We start from the raw sequence: 18,033 nt of genomic DNA, 5'->3' as shown, positions 1-18,033 counted from the left end.
CCACCCCCCCCCCACTTTTCCAACCCCTAACTCTGGTTTCCCTTTTCTCGTTCTGGCGGTAGACCCTGAGACCTTGTGTTCTCATCCCCAAAGCCCCTTTCCACCCCAGCCACCACCTCTTTGAAAGTGAAGCCCCCTCCCCACCCCTGTCTTCCCCTCTCCTTTCAGTACAGCTGGGACTACCCCCATCTGCTCTGAGCCTGGACACCTCTGGGATCCTGGCCCCCACGACCCCCCCCTCCACTCGGAGCCCCCTCCATCCTCCATACCCTCTACTCAAGCCCCCCTTCCCCCTGGGACCCAAGCCACCCACCTCTGGGAAGCCCACCTCCTCCTGCCACCCACTCCCGAGGAGTGGGAGGGAGATTTCACTGCTGGTGGGGGGAGGCTCCCCGGGGGAGGCGTAGGGGGGCTCTGTCCTGGGCACCACCCCCACCCGGTAACAGCGGAGCCTAGGATGTGCGTGTCCCGAGGAGGGTCCTGTGCGGGCTGGGTTTCTGGGAGAGTTGTGTCTGTGTTTGATGGTGGCTGGGAGCGTAGATTTCCTCTCCCCTCCCGAACCTCCTGTCTCCTGGAACCCACAGTTGGCTCCAGGCAGAGAGGGCTGGGCGGGGAAGGGCGAGCTGTGCCGTGGGTGCTTGTGGCTGCCTCGCCCCCAGACACACACACACACACACACACACACGCACGCACGCACGCACAGATGGATCCTCTCCCTCAGGACCCCCAGCCTAGCTCTGGAGGCGAAAGCTCTGGGCCTGCCCTTGTAGGGAAGCCCTGTCCACACCCCTCCTGCTTCTAACAGTACGGCTTAGTGAGCTCCGGTGCCCTCTTCAAGCTGGCGTGTGCGGGTCCCCGAGACCCCATTTCTTCATCTAGGAAATGGGGTGATGAGCAGACTCCCGGAACCACATCACGTGGTCTGCACCATTCACTTGCCTGAGGCATGGGGAGGGGGGCACCTGAGGGTGGGACCCTGGCCTCGGGGAACTTTGCAGTCAGGGGCACGGGTGTGGAGTGCCCACGATGGGGCTTTGGGGGAGGGCCCCGGTGCTCTGATAATTGTCCCCCTTCTGCCCCAGCCACATTTGCTCCTGCTCAGTACCCCAGACTAGGGTTTCAGCTAAGGGAAGGAGGTGATGTTTGAGAAGCCCTTCCTGAACTGCTGCCTCAGTCTGTCACCATGTGTGGTGCTAGGAGGGATTAGGGGGGACATCTGTCCTTGGCCTGAGGGCTTGGGCCCAAGGTAGCATGGCCAGAGGGGGTGGGGCCTCCGCCTCCCCCTTCTTATCAATGTGGCTCATCCACTCCCAAAAATACCACGGGGTGGGGGGGGGGGTTATGGGGTCTCGGCTCATGTTTGGGGGGCGGGGGTTGGGCTGTCCCCCCGCCATCCCCTCCCACGGCAGCCAGAGACTTGCACCTGCAGTGCACCTGGTTTTCTGAGCTCTTGGTGGCCTGCTTCCCCCCACTCCCCCACCCAAGAAATAATCCAGTCCTGCCCCTGGGGGGTCCAGTCGCCAGGCCCCCCCCCCAGGTCCCCTTAGCAGACGCCTCTGTTCAGACTTAAGCCACCCCGCTGGAGGAAACCGGGGCTCCCCGAGGGGTGCAATGGTGCGAGGCGTGTGGCCGCGTCCACGGGACATGGCTTCTGAGCGTGTGACTGAGCGTGGCACGGTGGGAAAGCCGCGTGGACCAGTGGCTCCGGGGGCACACCCGCGGGCCCGCGGCTGGGTGTGAGCGTGCGTGTGTCCACGTGTGCGTGCGCGTGTCTGTCAGTGCGGTCGTGGGTGGGCTGGCGGCACAGAAGGCGAGTGGGCGCAGCTTCCTCCCCGGCGGCAGGGAGGACTCCGCCTGAAACATCCCTCCCGCCCTGGATCCCAGCCGGGGTCTCCTCCCGGGAGGAGGGGGATCTCGAGATGAGTCAGAGGCCGCTGGAGGGCGCCCGCCCCTCTGGGCCCCTCACTGACGCCACCTCTCTTCCCTGCAGATTTTCCGACGTGCGGACAAAAACGGTGAGTTCCCCTCCCGGGCTGTCCCCTGAAGGAGGCCCCGGCTCTTCCCGTCCCGGCGCCTCGGGGGGGAGGGCCGAGGGGTGGGGGCATGGACGGCCTTGAACGTGCCGGCGACAAGTACGGGCCTCGGAGGTCAGAACACCACAGGCCGGTGCTGCCTTGTGCCTCAGTTTCCCTATCTGCGTCTGGGGGCATTCCCGTAGTTCCCGCGCGGTAGGGATGCCGCGGGGTTCGGCGTGTGGCCATCTCGGATGCTAAGACGTCTGTCGTGCGGGACGTGCTGGTGAGCCATCATCGCCCTCACACAGCTGGACTGGGCCAGAGCGGCCCGGGTGGGGGGTGCCCAGGGACCACCCTTCACGGAAGCCCCCAGCCTCACTCTCGGCCCTGGTGCCTCTTTCCTCACCGCGACCTCACACACTCACGGCTGCCGCTCCTGTCCTGACGATTCCGGAGTGGCCCAGGGAGGTTAAGTGACTTGCCCGGGGCCGCCCAGCTGCACGAAGGCAGTCAAGGTTGTGCTGCAGACCCCCGAACTTTTCCCCACGCCACGCCCCCTCCCCAGCCACGTGAGTGGCCCGTCGTGGCCAGCAGAGAGAAGTCAGACTTCTGACTTCTCGGAGAGGCTCCCGCCTCCCAGCCTCGCAAGGCCCGTCTGAGCCTCACAGCTGCAGCACAAGTCAGTACCACTTCCTGTAAATACCGCTGTCCTCATCGCTGGGCCCCGGGCGACTCTCCCGGGACTGTCACCAAGGCACGGTCTCTCCGCAGGCCTCGGTCTTGCCCGTCTCTAAAGTGGGGTGAGAACGCTTAACTCGCCTACTGCCTTGGCTGTGGAGCGAGGAGATGTGGCGACAGAGTCCTCGAGAGAATCAAGCAGGGCTCACGGTTTGTTTTGTTCGCGGGGAAAGTTGATCAAGTGTCAGGGCCCCTGCCGGGGGGCAGGGTGGGGGACAGGGGCCCCGGTGCCTGTCCCCAGGGCCCTCAGGCCCCAGCGCCTCCTGCACGGGCTGGAGTTGAAGGCGGCAGCTCTCACCCGGGTCCCCCGAACCCCTCCCTCCCTGGCCCCGGCGGTTACGGCTGACCCGCCCCCCCCCCATGGTGTTGGGGGTGCGACGTGAGGCCTCGGGGGCTGGGGTGCACAGCCAGGGGTCTCCATCCCTTGTCCCCCTCCTCGGGCATGACAGCGGCGCCTCCCAGGCCGACTGGGACACAGGACTCTCCCCAGCAGCTCCAAGTGGAGCAGGGCGGAGGGAGGGGCCGGGGGGGCGGGGGCTTCAGTGATCCGAGAAGGGGTCGTGGCAGCTCTTCTCAAGCAGCCTCAGAGGCTACAGAGCAGGTCAAGGGGCTTGATCCCTGACACAGGCGTCTCTCTGGCGACCTCAGAGTGCAGTGGCCAGGACCCCGTGGCACGTCGTGAGCACTTGACACGCAGGACTCGGGGCTTGTCCCTGGCGCGGGCCCGATGCTCGCACGCAGTGGGTCCCCAGCAGACGTTTGCGGGCTTACGGGTAACGGGTCTGCCGGCGCGGGGGGCGCGGGTGCACGACCCTGGGACGCAGCGCTGTGGGTCTGGCTGTGCGTCTCCCGGCAGGTGTCCGTGGGTCCGGACGGCCGTGTCTGCGTAACTGCCGCTCGACACGGTGCGCGTGGCCCTGTGCGTGTGGGTGTATGTGTGTGGCACACGTGGGCGGGTGGCTCACTGGCCACCCTCAGACACAGGTGGGGTTTCCTCCTCGTCACTTGTTGCCTTGTCAGAGGCCGAGTTTCCACCCCAGGGACTGCTCTGGGGTCCCCTGACTTCGCTCCATGGGCCCCAGAGGGGCCGAGCCCATTCTCCTCCAGGGGCCTCGGGTCTTCCTGGCCACCGCCGAGTGGCCCTGGGGGGGTTGTCCCCAGGATTAATGCGGGAGTGTGATGTCGGTTCCAGGGACGCTTCCGGGGAAGAGTCCCTTCTGTGTCACAGGGACTCCTGGGTTCGAGTCCCGGCTCGGCCACTTGGCAGCTCTGTGAGCTCAGGCCAGTCAGCTGGGGCCTCGGTTTCCCCATCTGTAAGTGGGCCGTGATGACACCAGTCCCCTCTCAGAGGGCCTTGGTGGAGCCGGCACGGGACCCGGGGACACCTGCCGTGGGAGACCCTGAGCCCAGCACCGCCCGTGGCCGCGGACGCCTTGGTTTGCCCACGGGTGTGGGGTTCCCACCTGTGCCTTCCATCCGGGGAGCTGCCAGGGGCCATGGGGCACCCATCAGGCACGTCACTGGGGCCTCACTGTGCTCCTGCTGGGGTAAGAAGCACCCGCCCCCATTTTACAGACGGCAAAAGCGAGGCCCAGACCGAGCAGGGGCGGGACCGTAGACCCCTGGCTGGGGAGCAGCCTGGGCAGTTCCGACCCCGTCCAGCCTGGCTTGAGAACACGTCTGGCCGGGAGGGAGTGCGGCTAGAACTACACACGCGGTGGCTTCACTCAGTCCCTGCCCCCGGCGTCCGCTGCGGAAGATGCCGGGTTGGGGGGGGGGGTGCCAGGCGGGGTATGGTCCCCTCCCCTAAGTCCCCGGGGTCCCAGGGCCGAGCGCTCTGGGCCGGCCTGTGCTGACGGCTCCCGGGACAGAGGCTTCTGCGCTGAGATAGAGACCCGTCGAGGCTCCCGAGGGGAGGCCGAGGGTCAGGGGCCTGGGGCCTTGGAAGGGCGGCGCGGGGCGTCCAGCAGACGGCCGGGCGCCAGGGTGCGTTTGTCCCCGGGGACGTGGACGCTAGCAGCCTGCGGCCGTTTGAAAGGTCCCCGTGACAGAGGCTGAGCTCGTGCTCATTAGCCAAGACGCCCGCACACGGCCGCCCGCTCGGGGGTCCTTGCTGAGAGTGGGGGGGCCGGGGCTGTGCCTCTGATCGCACAGAAGCCCGGGCAGGTGTTTCTCCCCTCATTAGCCGCTCTGGGTTCATCCGGGCTGAGGCAGGACATTGAAGGGAAATGTCAGCCAGGAAGGCCGTGCTCGGCGGGCGTCTCTTGCCTGCCCTCCACAGGGCACCCCGGATGCAGGTGCCCGGGCAGGACAGGCAGGAGGAGACAGGGGCAGGGAGATCCCCCCCCACACCCCCACCCCGACTCTGTGCCCCTGGCCACCACGACCGGTCGGTCAGCACGCGTCCACAGGGCGCAGACTCGCCCTCGGCTCCCCGTGATCTTGTGGTTCGTGAGTTCAAGCCCCAGGTCAGACTGCGCTCATAGCTGGGAGCCTGGAGCCTGCTTCGGATTCCGTCTCCCTCGCTCTCTGCCCCTCCCCCGCTCACACTCTGCGCGTGTGTGTGTGTGTGTGTGTGTGTGTCTCTCTCTCAAAAATAAATTTTTTTTTTTAAAGGTAAAATCTTTAAAAAGGGGCACCTGGGTGGCTCTGTCGGTTAAGCGTCTGACTCTTGATTTCGGCTCAGGTCATGGTTTCTCAGTCATGAGGTCAAGCCCCGTGTCGGGCTCAGCGTGCAATGCGGACCCTGGGTGGACTTCTCTCTCTCCCTTTCTCCCTGCCCCTCCCCTGCTCAGCACCCCCCCCCCAAATAGATAACTTAAAAAAAAAACCTCTTAAAAAATACGATACAAGAGAATGCTTCTGCTCTGGGCCCAGCTGGGCCTGCCGTGTATGGTCGGGCCCCTTCCGGATGGAAGGGAGGACCTCAGATCCGGCCTGCCTTCCGCGCCCGGCCCAGTCCTGATACGGGGCCACACCTGCCTCTCCCTCCCATCCAAGGAGGGCCATCCCTTTCTAACCCACGCAGACGTACCCTCGAGGGCTTCCAGGGGCTTTGATTGCAGCCTGGCTGGAAGTAATGGAAGGCGGTCTGCGGGGAGGGGCTGGGGGCTGCCCTCTCCGTCACTTCCAACTGCCCGCCGCAGACGCGGCTCCTTTAAGGAGCGTGAGCTCCCTGAGGAAGGGGTCGTGGCTGCAGGGGACAGAGGTCAGCTCGAAGCAGGTGTGCCCAAGTGCAAGTTGCTGAGGGTGGGAGCTCGTCCCGCCTCTCCCAGAGTCGCTGGCTGGCTGCTTGGAGCCCCTCAGTGACCCGTGGGGCCCCTCTCATCTCAGGACCACAGAGGCTGGCCCCCCGCCAGGCCCGCCCCCACCTTGCCTTGCGGTTTGGTGTCTTCGTGGTGGCAGGGTGGGAAGTCCCTCCCTGCTGGCAGCTGTGAAGGTGTGGGCCCGGGGTCTGCCCTGCGGACGGGGCAGAGAGGAAAGAGGGTGTCCCCTCCCCTGAGTCAGGACCTGGGTGCTGGGGCTGGAGATGATGCAGATATGGGTGGGGGGTCGTCTGGGCATTTGGAAGCAAGAGAGAAGGGTCCTCAGACGGCCCGGCTTTGCCGTGGTGCTGCCTTCAACGGTACCCACCGCAGGTGCTCGGGCGAATCAGGGGAGAGATGAGCCGGCAGGGAGCAGGGGCTGTGTGTGCGTTGACCGTGGCCGTCGTGAGCCTGAGCCAACTGGCTACTGCTTGTAGTCGCTGTGGGTTCGGGGATTAGCTGCGAGAGGGTGTTGATGTGTCGGCTTGGGAATTAGCTGGAGGGTGCTGGTCACTTCGGGCAGTCCCGGGGCAGGCACAGAGGATCTGGCTGGGGTGCGGTGGCCGGGGGACTGTCGGGATCTGGGATGTCTTATGTCTTAGACACCGGCTGCCCTCTCTCCTCCTTCCCTCCCTCGCAGACGATGGGAAGCTGTCCCTGGAGGAGTTCCAGCTTTTCTTCGCAGATGGCGTCCTCGATGACAAGGATCTGGAGGCTCTCTTCCACACCATCGACTCCGACAACACTAAGTGAGCGAGGTCCCGCTTGTCGGGGCAGGGGCGTCCGGCGGGTGTGGGGCGGGGGGAGCTTCTTCCTCGGCAGCTAGTGAGCGGTCTCCGTTTCCCACCCCCCTGGAGGAGCAGGACCCCTGACACACCCCCACGCTGGCTGATCCAAACCTCGGATCTGTCTGGCCACCCCCCCACCCCCCGTCCCACTGCCGGCTGGGGTGACCTGGGGGCGTGGGCAGGACGCTGTTGTGCCGGCAAAGATGTCTTCTGAGCACGCGTGGCTACGGAAGAAGGGACCCTACGTCTTGCAGCACGGACGCAGGGTAACAAAAAGGGAACAGTGGCAGTGACGTCACCCGTCTGCGAACTCAAGCCCTGGTGTGAGTGACCCCGGCCCCAGGGTCAACTCTGTCACCTTGGTCCTCACCGGTCCTGTCTTCGACCGGACCGACCAGATACGCATCCTCGCTCTCCCTTCAACCCGGCTTCTAGCTCGGTGTCCGAGGCAACCCGTCATAACCCCCCGAGCTTGCGTCTCAGAACTAACCAGAAACTCTGGCCTCACCCACCCCCAAGTCAAGTGCCAAGTGTATGCTCCACTCACGCTTGCCCTACCTGGCAGCCTCCCTCGTTGCCTGGGATTCCCCAGGCAGGATGAGCCCCAGCCCCCTTCTCCGCCCCCCACCCGGTCACCTTCCTCGGGCCCCGCTCAGGCGATGGGGACCCGAGTTCCGGGGGCGGGGGGTGCTGCGTGAAGCAGATTTGATGAGTTGGGGTCCCCTGAGACAGACGGGCCTGGTGTGGACAAGGAGCTGCTACCGAGCCTGTTTGCAAGGGACCCAGCACAGTAGCCACCTGGACCAGAGGCCCTGGCTGAGTGTCCTGGGAGGCACAGGCTGGGGGCCAGGTGGCCGGGTGTCCTTGTCCAAGGAAGGCCGCGTCAAAGAAACAGCTTTCTGCTGTAGACCCAGTGAAGGGCTTTGTTTCTGGAGACGGATGGAGGCCTCTGTGATCCCCAGGGAGCTTTGAAAGGGCCAGGGCGAGTGGAGGCATCGGTCAGAGAGTTTAGCCATGACCTTCTAGAAGGGCAGAACTCTAAAGACTTCTAGGATGAGTCTCTCCAGCATTCCCTGGGGTGTGACCTATAAACATTTGCTCCTTGGGATGCTAAGTAGGCTTTCTGCCCAAAACAGTTCATGTGGATCAGAAAGAGTGGTAAAATCCTAGTTTCAGCCCAACCGAAACAGGCTTCCTCTCTGCGGGACTCGTCAGAACTTTTAACGTGTGGTGGGAATTCAAGGAGCTTCCCAAGACAGGGCTGGCCAAGCCTCTGAACCCAGGTTTATGGGGCCCCAGGAGCCTTCTTCCAGAAAGCGTCTTGGGCACCTGGGGTTCCCCGAGCTCTCTACCCCAGGGAGCCCCTCCTCTCTCAGTGAGGGAGCTGGCGCCCAGACAGGGCAAGGCTCCCAGAACTGCACAGACGCTCGGGTCCCTTGGCATCCGCCCCCAGCACACCCTGCCGTCACGTCTCTGCTCTGAGGCTGCTGTGTGCACCTTCACCAGCCTGGGTGGCATTTCGGTGCTTAGCGTCCTCCGAGGAGGGGCCCAGTCCTCTCCACGCCTTAGGAATGGGGCTGTGGGACCCCAGGGCTGGGGTGGGCACGAGGACGGCTGTCCCAGGACCCAGCAGGCAGGGATGCCGGGGGGCCGTGTGTCACACGAGTTTTGTTGACAGCCTGTCAGAGTCCTGGGCCCTCCACCTTCTGTCCCTTCCCCTCCCTTTGCCCAGCCCCTGACTTAGACCCATTCTTGGTCCTATGTGCTCGGGACACGGTCGGCCCAGCAGGGGAGAGGAAATGAGTGGTAGTGGGGTCAGAGGTCACGCAGAGGTGGATCCCTGCTCTGTCCTTCCGGGTGGGGGGCAGGGCATCGTTTACCTGCTGCGCCTCACCTGTGAACTTGGCTCAGGTGCCGGCACGTAGGATGGTCCAGAGAGGAGGCACGGCAGGTGTTTGACGAGCTCCGGGCCCTGCGTGCTGGTGGGGCGGGGGGGGGCGGGGGGGGGGCGGGGAGGGCGGCTGGGACGGGACAGGCCTGACCTGAGTCTCCCTCCTTCTCTCTGCAGCCACGTGGACACCAAGGAACTGTGTGGTAGGTGCCCGATCTGCAGGGACCAGGACTGGGGTCGGGGGACGGGACCCGGGAGTCCCGGGGGCACAGGTGGGATGCACGGGAAGGCCCGAGGGCTGGGGTAGAATCCTCCTCCTGTGACCCCTGACCTTTGCTTTCCCCTCCCTCAGATTACTTTGTGGACCACATGGGGGATTATGAGGACGTCCTGGCCTCCCTGGAGACCTTGAATCACTCTGTTCTGAAGGCCATGGGCTACACCAAGAAGGTGGGTAGGCGTGGGCGGCCCTGGGGCTCCAAGGTCTGAGTGCTGGTTAGGGTTCTTACGGGGCGTCCTCACCCCTGGGTGCCTGGATTTGTGGCGACAGGGGTTGGGTCCGGGGTGGGCTTTCCTTGGGGCTCCCGCAGGGAGCCGGGTTCAACTGTGAAGTGAACGGCCCTGGCCAGTGGCAGGTTGGCGCGTGAGGCCCTGTCCCAGAATCGGGCACGGCCCGGCCTGCCGTCGCGGAGAGGGAGCGGCAGCCGCCCCGAGCCCGTCAGGGTCCTCGGACAGGTGTGGACCCTAACGATCTCACCCTCCTCCCCGGGTTACGAGGCAGGAAGGGGAGCGAAAGGGGCGTGTTCGTGCGTCTGCACCCGATCGAGGTTTCAGGCCGTGTCCGGTGTGCGAACCCTGTCCAGGCAGCAGGCCCGGTGCGGGGACCCCTGCGTGGCCTGGGGAGAGGCCTCCCGTGTGGCTCCAGCGGCTCAGCCCCCAGTCCTGTCACCCCCTTGTTAGCATGTGCCCTGGAGGAGGACAGAAGGCAGGGGGCCGGGGCCAGGGTGGGGGCCGGACGTCGCGCCTTCTCTGTTGAAGCGCACGTGGGCGGAAGCAGCCGGTCCCCCAGCCCCCGAGTCCACACCCCACTGGGCTGGTGGCTGCCGGAGGGGCAGGGGGGCCGTGTCCCTTCGCTGCGTCCGGAGAAGAGGCGCTAAGTTGGCTGAGGACCCGCGATGGCCGGGATTCAACGCTCAGGTTAATCCTCGCTGCTGCCCTGTGTGTGGCCACTGTCACCCTGTCGCCGCCCCCATTTCAGAGCTCTGGAAACAGGCTCGGAAGGGTGATCCCTGCAGGGTCCATAGCTAGATGGCCACAGCTGCTGGCCGGAAGGAGAAGGGAGCGGAGTCAGGGACCCGGCAGGAGGTGCGGACTCTGGGCCAGGCCAGCGGTGACTGGAGGCTCGGTCAGCTGGGAGGGGAGCGTCGCACGCTGAGCAAGGCACGTGGGGAGGCGGGGGGGGGGGGGGGGGGGGGGGGGGGGGGGTGGGGGAGGGAGCAAGACACACACTGGAGGGACACGTAGACCTGGCTGAAGGACCCCGAGCCAGTCGCTGCCCCCCGGCGGGCCTCAGTTTCTCCAGCATTCACCTTAGAGTCCCTTACGGGGATCGAATGAAATAAGGTCTCTCAGGTGCTTAGCTCGGGGCCTGGCACAGAGCAGAGGTGACTGTTTTCTCATTAGGCTCCTGCTGTATGCCCAGGCGGACGTAAGACCGATTCCGTGTGTGTGTTTCAGACGGTACTCGGTGCGTCAGATGTATTAGCGTCTTCGGGTTTTTCAGGGGGTACCCTGCCGTGTGTTAGGGCGTCCCTGGCTTCCTGCAGGTCTCAGAATTGCTGGGCCTGATCGTGTGCCTCCACTCAACCCACGTTTCCATTCCTGTGGTCGTGTCCTGCCGTCCCGAGTCTTGCTTTCCTCAAGCGCATTTTAATATCGTGTGAGACCGGTCGCCTGTCGTCGTTCGTGTGCCCGGACTGTGGTTGGACGCTCTGGATGTGTCAGGTGGGCGGTGGGTGGCCAGGGAGCGTGGAAGGGACCCCAGGCTCTGGAATCCCTGCGCGGACAAGGGTGTCGGCCGGACGGGCTGCGGGACCCTCACCGCCCGGCCCCACGGGGCTCCCGGAGATGAAGCCCCTTCCCAGCAGTGCCGTCTCGCGACGACACGAACACGCGTGGTTACTTCCTGCTCTTTGGCCGTGAACTGTTCAGAGGGGACACCGAACTCCCCACCAAGGAGAGGATTTTCCTATCTCCCCGTTCACCTCGGACCGGTTTCGGACACCCTGCGCTCGGAAAGCCCGCGCACGTGACGGTGTGTTTTTAGCGGCCGAGTTGATGGTTTTTGCAGCCGTGATGGACACTTCTTTCGCTTGCGTTTTCTTCGAACTGCTTTCCGGCGGTAGAAACGCAGCTCAGCTCCTCGGTTACTTCAAACGCTTCGTCACCGACCTGGGTTGGCCCGTTTGCTTTTGTTGCGCAGTCCTGGCGTGAGCTGCAAACCAGTGCGCTGACTCATTTCTGCTGTGCGGCCCCCCGATCTCTGTGTCCCCCCCCCACCCCGTTCTGAAGTCCTGTTCCCGGTGCTACATCAGCTATCTTTGTTTTGCCCCTGATTTTCGAGCGCATGTCTCCAGTATTTCTCCCCTAATTACAATATTAATACCAGTTCTTTTTTTAGAATCCTTCTCAGCCTGTTTGGAAAAAAGCAAAAAATTATCTCTGCCTTCCCTTCGTTAAATCTTGTCTTAGGAGGTGGTAGTGAAGTTTTTAAATTGCCTTTGTGATTACGTGATTTTTCTGAAGCGATTGATGGGGCGGATTCTATTTTTAGAGTCTTTTCTGTGGAACAATCCTTCACTTCCTGTGATCAACCTGTGATAGAACTGGAGTGTCGCCGTGTTCGTCCACACCACTCTGCAGCCCTCCCGCTAGCCAAGCGATTTCTCTCTCTCTCTCTCTCTCTCTCTCTCTCAGAAATTGAGGCCTTTTGAATATTTGCTGGGTGTCAATCCGCTTGTCTATCGCGGAGTCATTTTTCCGTTCAGAGACCGAAAGAATTTATCCACGAGGCTGGGGTCGAGGTATAAACGGGGGGGAGAAGAGTCTCTTAGTAGTTTTTTCCAAGGTCAACCCTAGCTTCAGTGAAATGTCACTTTCTGTGCCCGTGTTAGCTAGTTTTCCCGAAACCTATCACGGCCGTGTTCGGTTTTGTGATCGGTTATGCGTCGTATGTTGTCGATGATTTTTTTCAAAAATCTCAAACCTTATTTGACACAGAACGGGCACTGCATGTTCAATAAAGTTCATTTACTTTGAGGGAGAGGGACAGAGTGCAAGCGGGGGAGGGGCAGAGGGAGAGGGAGACACAGCATCCGAAGCAGGATCCAGGCTCCGAGCAAGTGTTCAGCACAGAGCCCGACGCGGGGCTCGAACTCATGAACTGGGAGATCGTGACCTGAGCCGAAATCCAGAGTTGGACACTCAACCAGCTGAGCCACCCAGGTGCCCCAAGTTGTTTTTTTAATGATCTCTCGGATGCTTGAGAAAATGACCTGGATCTTTTCAGAGCATGAAATGGGAAAATAACTTGGCTTTTCTTTGTTATGACGTATACGCTTCTAAAAGATACACTATAAAAAGGTGAAATGCTGTCTCTCGTACAAGTAGAGATATTTCATTTTTTCAGCACCGACATTTTAATTTGTATTACGGATGTTAATGACAACACTAGCCACTGTAAATTTTTGTTTCAAAATTGAGAAAAGTTAGTTGAGACTTTTTTTTTTCTCTGCAGGTGGGAATTTTCTTCAATAATTTTTTAATCCCAGAAATAGAGTTCATATCACCTACTTATATCTGTTTGGATTGGGGGTACGATTTTCACACAAAATCCTTATATCATTTTCCATATTGCCACTATTTATTTAAAAAGCTATTCACGATGGGGGCGCCTGAGTGGCTCAGCAGTTAAGGGTCGGAGTTTGGCTCAGGTCATGATCTCGCGTTTCGTGAGTGTGAACCCCGCATCAGGCTCTGTGCTGATGGCTCAGAACCTGGAGCCTGCTTCAGGTTCTGTCTCTCCCCCTTTCTCTCTGCCCCTCCCCTGTTCACACTCTCTCTCTCAAAAACAAATGTTAAAAAAAAATATTTTTAAGGTACTCATCTAATTTATGATCTTATTATGACTGAATAACGAAAGTAAAGAATTACGTTGTCTTAGTTTTCTATTCTCAATATACAGAACTTGAATATTCTAATTTTTTAAGTTTTAATTGTTTTAATTTTTAAAAATTTTTTAATATTTCATTTTGAGAGAGAGCAAGCGCACAAGGAGTGGGGAAGGGGCAGCGCAAGAGAGGGAGACAGGATCCAAAGCAGGCTCCATGCTGTCAGCACAGAGCCCCACACGGGGCTCAAACCCACAGGCCATGACATCATGACCTGAGCCGAAGTCCAGCGCTTAACCGACTGAGCCACCTGGGTGCCCCAATTTTTTTTAGCTGTAAGTAGACTCCACGCCCAGTGTGGGACTTGAACTCATGACCCTGAGATCATGAGTCACATGCTTTACCAGTTGAGCCAGCCACGAGCTCCCCCCCCCCGTTTTTTTTTTTAAGGCAACATGAATATTTTTAAAAACTCCTTAATTAATGTCAGAACCAGTAGGATGTTACAGCTAGCTCAAAGGAAAATTCCAAGGCCACGCACCATGGATAGAGGCAACTAGGAGCTCTGAGCGAATCTGTGAATCGGTGCAGAACCGGGCACTGTCCACAGTGACGGCGACAGTCAGTTGCATTCCGCCAGACAAAATTCCTGTGCGTCGCTGTGGATGAGAGTTATTTTTCAGCATCGTCTCTCTTGTACGTTCTGCGGAGTTTTAAAAGGAGCCCTCAAACAAGGGAAGATTTAGTTAGCCCACAGGGCCTATTGATAGGAAACCCAGTAATCTTTCTTGTCCGTTTTAAAGACTTTCACACTGGGGTGGCTGGATGGCTCAGTCAGGTGAGCCTCCAACTTCAGCTCAGATCTCCATCTTACGGTTTGTGGGTTCGAGCCCCATGTCGGCCTCTGAGCTGTCGGTGTAGAGCCTGAGCCTGCTTGGGATTCTTGCCCTCTCCGCTCTGTCCCTTCCCCACTCGTGCTCGCTCTCTCTCTCTCTCTAGTAATTAAACTTATGGGGCACCTGGGTGGTTCAGCGGCTAAGCATCCAAATTGGCCTGGGTCATTATCTTGCGATTCCCGAGTTCCAGCCCCGCATAGGGCTCTGTGCTGACCCCTCGGAGCCTGGAGCCTGTTTCAGATTCTGTGTCTTCCTCTCTTTCTCTCTGCCCCTCCCCTGCTCACGCCCTGTCTCTCTCAAAAATAAATAAACATCAAAAAATAAAATTTTTAAAAATAAACTTAAAGACTTTCATATTTGCCTTGTGTCTCTCTCCCTCTCTCTCTCTCTGCCCCTCCCCTGTTCACTCTCTCTCTCTCAAAAATAAACATGAAAAAATTTGTTTAAATTAAAAGAAAAAAAGACTTTCACATTTACCTAACGATGCTCTTTTTTTTTTTTTTAATGTTTTACTTATTTTTGAGAGAGAGCATGTGAGCAGGGGAGGGGCAGAGAGAGAGAGAGAGAATCCCAAGCAGACTCTGCACTCCAGAGAGCCTTATGTGGGGCTCAAATTCACAGACCAAGAGATCACGACCTGAGTCAAAGTCGGATGCTCAAACAACTGAGCCACCCAGGCGCCCCTAACAATGGTGTTTGCATCCGTATTTATCGTCCAATTTATCTCCCCTCTGGGACAATGATGAGATAATTTGTCACACCAAATTATTTACTCTCTGTGTTTTTAATGATTTTCCTTACTAGATTTTTAGCCATGTTGTTTGATGCATATAGACCTTTTTTTTTTATCATATAAATGGTACGTAGTCAACTTGTAAAATTTAGAAAATAAGAGTATAAGGAAAAAGTTCAAACCATTTGTAACTCCCACCGTTCCTTACCACTGTTAGTTAACATGTTATTACCTCGGAACCTTTTTTCCCATGTGTATTTCTTTTTTTTTTTTTTTTTAAATTTTTTTTTCAACGTTTATTTATTTTTGGGACAGAGAGAGACAGAGCATGAACGGGGGAGGGGCAGAGAGACAAGGAGACACAGAATCGGAAACAGGCTCCAGGCTCTGAGCCATCAGCCCAGAGCCTGACGCGGGGCTCGAACTCACGGACCGCGAGATCGTGACCTGGCTGAAGTCGGACGCTTAACCGACTGCGCCACCCAGGCGCCCCTGTATTTCTTTAATATATTTAATATTGTCTTGTGTACAAGACTTATTTTTTGTACTTTTTTCACCTAATATCTTAGCATTTTTCCTATGTGATTAAAACTGTCCAGAAGCATCTTTTTTTTAAATATTCTTACTTAAATTTACTTTTCCTCTGTTTTGGGGCATATTAGATGATTACCAGGTTCTTGCTAATATGAATATATACTGTAACCTCGGGACATGAGCCTTTGTGCTCATTTTGCATGATTTCTTAGGGATAGATTATCGTAAATGGAATGACTGAGTCAAAGAATAGGAGCTGTGCAATGTGGGGAAATAGGTTCTATTTACATAAATGGGTTGGAAACAAGCTTAGAGCGGAAAGCTGCCACCGCCGGGCGAAAGCACCAGAGGTTAGCTAGCGCGATATTGTATCGGGATCACGAGTAACTTGTTCTATCACCTGCAGGAAATTACTTTCCATCTGACGCCAATGTACCTTGATCACAAACACCGCTTGTCCCCACCACCCCCCCAGACCCTTTGCTTCTTAATCACACAAGTTAATGATTACTGTCCGATTGTTTTCTCCATGGTCACCACGTGGGTAAGATCTTGAGAACTCAAATACGGAGACGAAATTCCTGTTCGGCGCTCTTGTCTCCTCCCAGACTTTAGCCTCTCTCGTATTCATTTCTGCGTCCACTCTCTTGCTGGACAAGAAAGAACTCCAGACCCCTCATCTGCAACAGTGCAAGGCTCTGGAGAGAAAGCACAATTGCTTTATAAAGTGGCTGCGTCTGGGGCGCCTGGGTGGCTCAGTCGGTTAAGCGTCCGACTTCAGCTCAGGTCGTGATCTCACGGCTCGTGGGTTCGAGCCCCGTGTCGGGCTCTGCTGACCGCTTGGAGCCTGGAGCCTGCTTCGGATTCTGTGTCTCCCTGTCTCTCTGCCCCTTCCCCCACTCATGCATGCTCTCTTTCTCTCTCTCTGTCAAAAATAAACATTGAAAAAAAAAATTTTTTTAAAGTGGCTGTGTCCATGTGAATCCCCATTGCCATGTTTATAGCAGTATACTCCCCGATCGCATGATGGTGCGGTGACATCCTGCCCTTGCTGTGCAGAATGCCTTTTGCCGTTGTTTCGTGACCCTTGTCACCTTGTGCTATACTGTGTTCTCTAAATCCTATCTTCTCGTGCAACTTCTTCATTTGGCCAAATCTGGTGACAGGACTTTTGCCCAGACTTTTCTTTGGGAATCTCTCAGTGCTGTTTTGGTTTCGAGGTGCCTCCATTTGGGTCTCATTTCATCAAATCTGGGACTGTATCTTTACGTGAGGGAATTTAGGCCGCGTTTCTTTATTGTTGTAATCGGTCTGTTCCAACTGCTCTCGTAATTTCTCACGATTCCCGTTTTGTGTGCTTCCCTTGTCCGTTTGACCTGTGACCTTTTGATGGTCAGCTTTGTTTAGAGCATCGATTGTGGTCTCAGGGCTAGATGCTGTAGTTTCATTTCGTGGACAACCTCTACAACAGGCGCTGTGAATTTTTTGCGCAAGCAGGGGAGGGGCGGGGAGAGGGAGGGACAGAGGATCCCAAGCAGGCTCCACACGGACAGCAGAGAGCCTGACGCGGGGCTCGAACTCATGAATTGTGAGATCACGACCTGAGCCAAAGCCGGATGACCCTCCGCCAACTGAGCCACCCAGGCACCCCTGGCACCGTGAACGTTCCTCATTGTGTTTTTATCCCTAGCTAATCGGAAACATCGACTCCCTTTTGAGGGGTTCAGGGCGTTTTTGAGATTTTCAGATTTTTTTTTCCATACTTCTCCGGTCTTTATTGACATGATCCGGTGTGACTGAAATTAAACTATCGCCGATGAACGTTATCGTCTCGTGACCCTGCAACCTTACATTTAATCGGCTCTATCACTGACCCTTCCTTCCATGACTTCCCTATTCAAGACTGTTTTCTTTGACTCAGCCCTAGATATGTGTGTGTTTGGGGGGGAGACTCCTAGGCATTTTTTTGCCGGAAAGGTGCTCATGTGGTAACACGTCAGAAATTTGCAGATTTCCGAATACTGCCCTATACCCCGAAGATGAGTCATGTGTCTACACGACACGCAATTCCCAGTTCTGATCCTTTCCCTCTGGAATTGGTGGAGTTGCTCTGTTGGCTGAGGGAGGCATTGATTATGGTGGAGGAGAAATCCGTAAAAGCTTCATGTTGAGTCCTTTAAAAATTATACATTTCTTTTTTTATTTGGAGAGAGTGTGTGCGCGCACGCGCGTGTATGCATGCACATGAATGGGGGAGGGGCAGAGAGACGGTGGGGGCGGGTGGAGAGAGAAGCCCAAGCAGGTTCTATCTACACTCAGTGCGGAGCCCCACACGGGGCCTGATCTCACGACCCCGAGATCGTGACCTGAGCCGAAATCAAGAGTCGGATGCTCAACCAACCGAGCCAGCCAGGCGCCCCTGCATTTTTATTCCTTTGAAAGTCACGTGTCTTTTTGGAATTCAGCTAACGGGTTACGCTCACGGATCGCTAGCTGCACCCTCAGTCACTTGATCCGAGTGCTTTTAACACACTTAACGTCAGGTCATTTTTCTGCTTGATGGCTCCTAGCAGGCTTTCTCTTTGCGTTTCAGTTTCTTACCACATTGCATCTTCTCGTTCGTTTTGGCCATTCATTTGTCCAGGGCCCGTTGATCACCGGATTGAGTGCGGTGTCAACTATTTGCTAGGGAGGATAATCAATAATCGAAACGCATTAGGTGAGCAGAACCTTACGTACTCTCTGGCACCGTTGCGTGGTCGGGACCCGTCTCCGGTGTTGGCGCAGGATGGCCACCTCCACGCCTCCCCCCGTGTGTGCCTCTCCTCCCCGTGCTCCCCTCCCCTGCCTCTGTTTCCCTCTCTGTCTCCAGCCGTGTTTCCCTTGTGCCCTCGTTGCTAATTAATTCCCAGTCAGAGTGATGGATGGTTTAATTTGCTTTCCTTGAGAGCCCTGTTTTTCCTT

At 57.8% G+C, this 18,033-nt stretch overlaps 1 protein-coding gene across 1 annotated transcript in view; it reads left to right on the top strand.

Moving 5' to 3' along the window:
• Nucleotides 1–18,033, top strand: part of NECAB2 (N-terminal EF-hand calcium binding protein 2) — a 28,523-nt gene that overhangs the window by 732 nt on the left and 9,758 nt on the right. Inside the window, exons 2-5 of the mRNA XM_030297441.1 lie at nucleotides 1,991–2,015; nucleotides 6,699–6,807; nucleotides 8,915–8,940; nucleotides 9,090–9,187. Coding sequence (XP_030153301.1) covers nucleotides 1,991–2,015; nucleotides 6,699–6,807; nucleotides 8,915–8,940; nucleotides 9,090–9,187 — 258 coding nt within the window. The remainder of the gene's footprint in view (nucleotides 1–1,990; nucleotides 2,016–6,698; nucleotides 6,808–8,914; nucleotides 8,941–9,089; nucleotides 9,188–18,033) is intronic.

The sequence above is a fragment of the Lynx canadensis genome, chromosome E2 (genome assembly GCF_007474595.2).
Source record: "Lynx canadensis isolate LIC74 chromosome E2, mLynCan4.pri.v2, whole genome shotgun sequence".
Taxonomy (NCBI): Eukaryota; Metazoa; Chordata; class Mammalia; order Carnivora; family Felidae; genus Lynx; species Lynx canadensis.
This window is presented reverse-complemented; position numbering and strand designations above follow the sequence as displayed.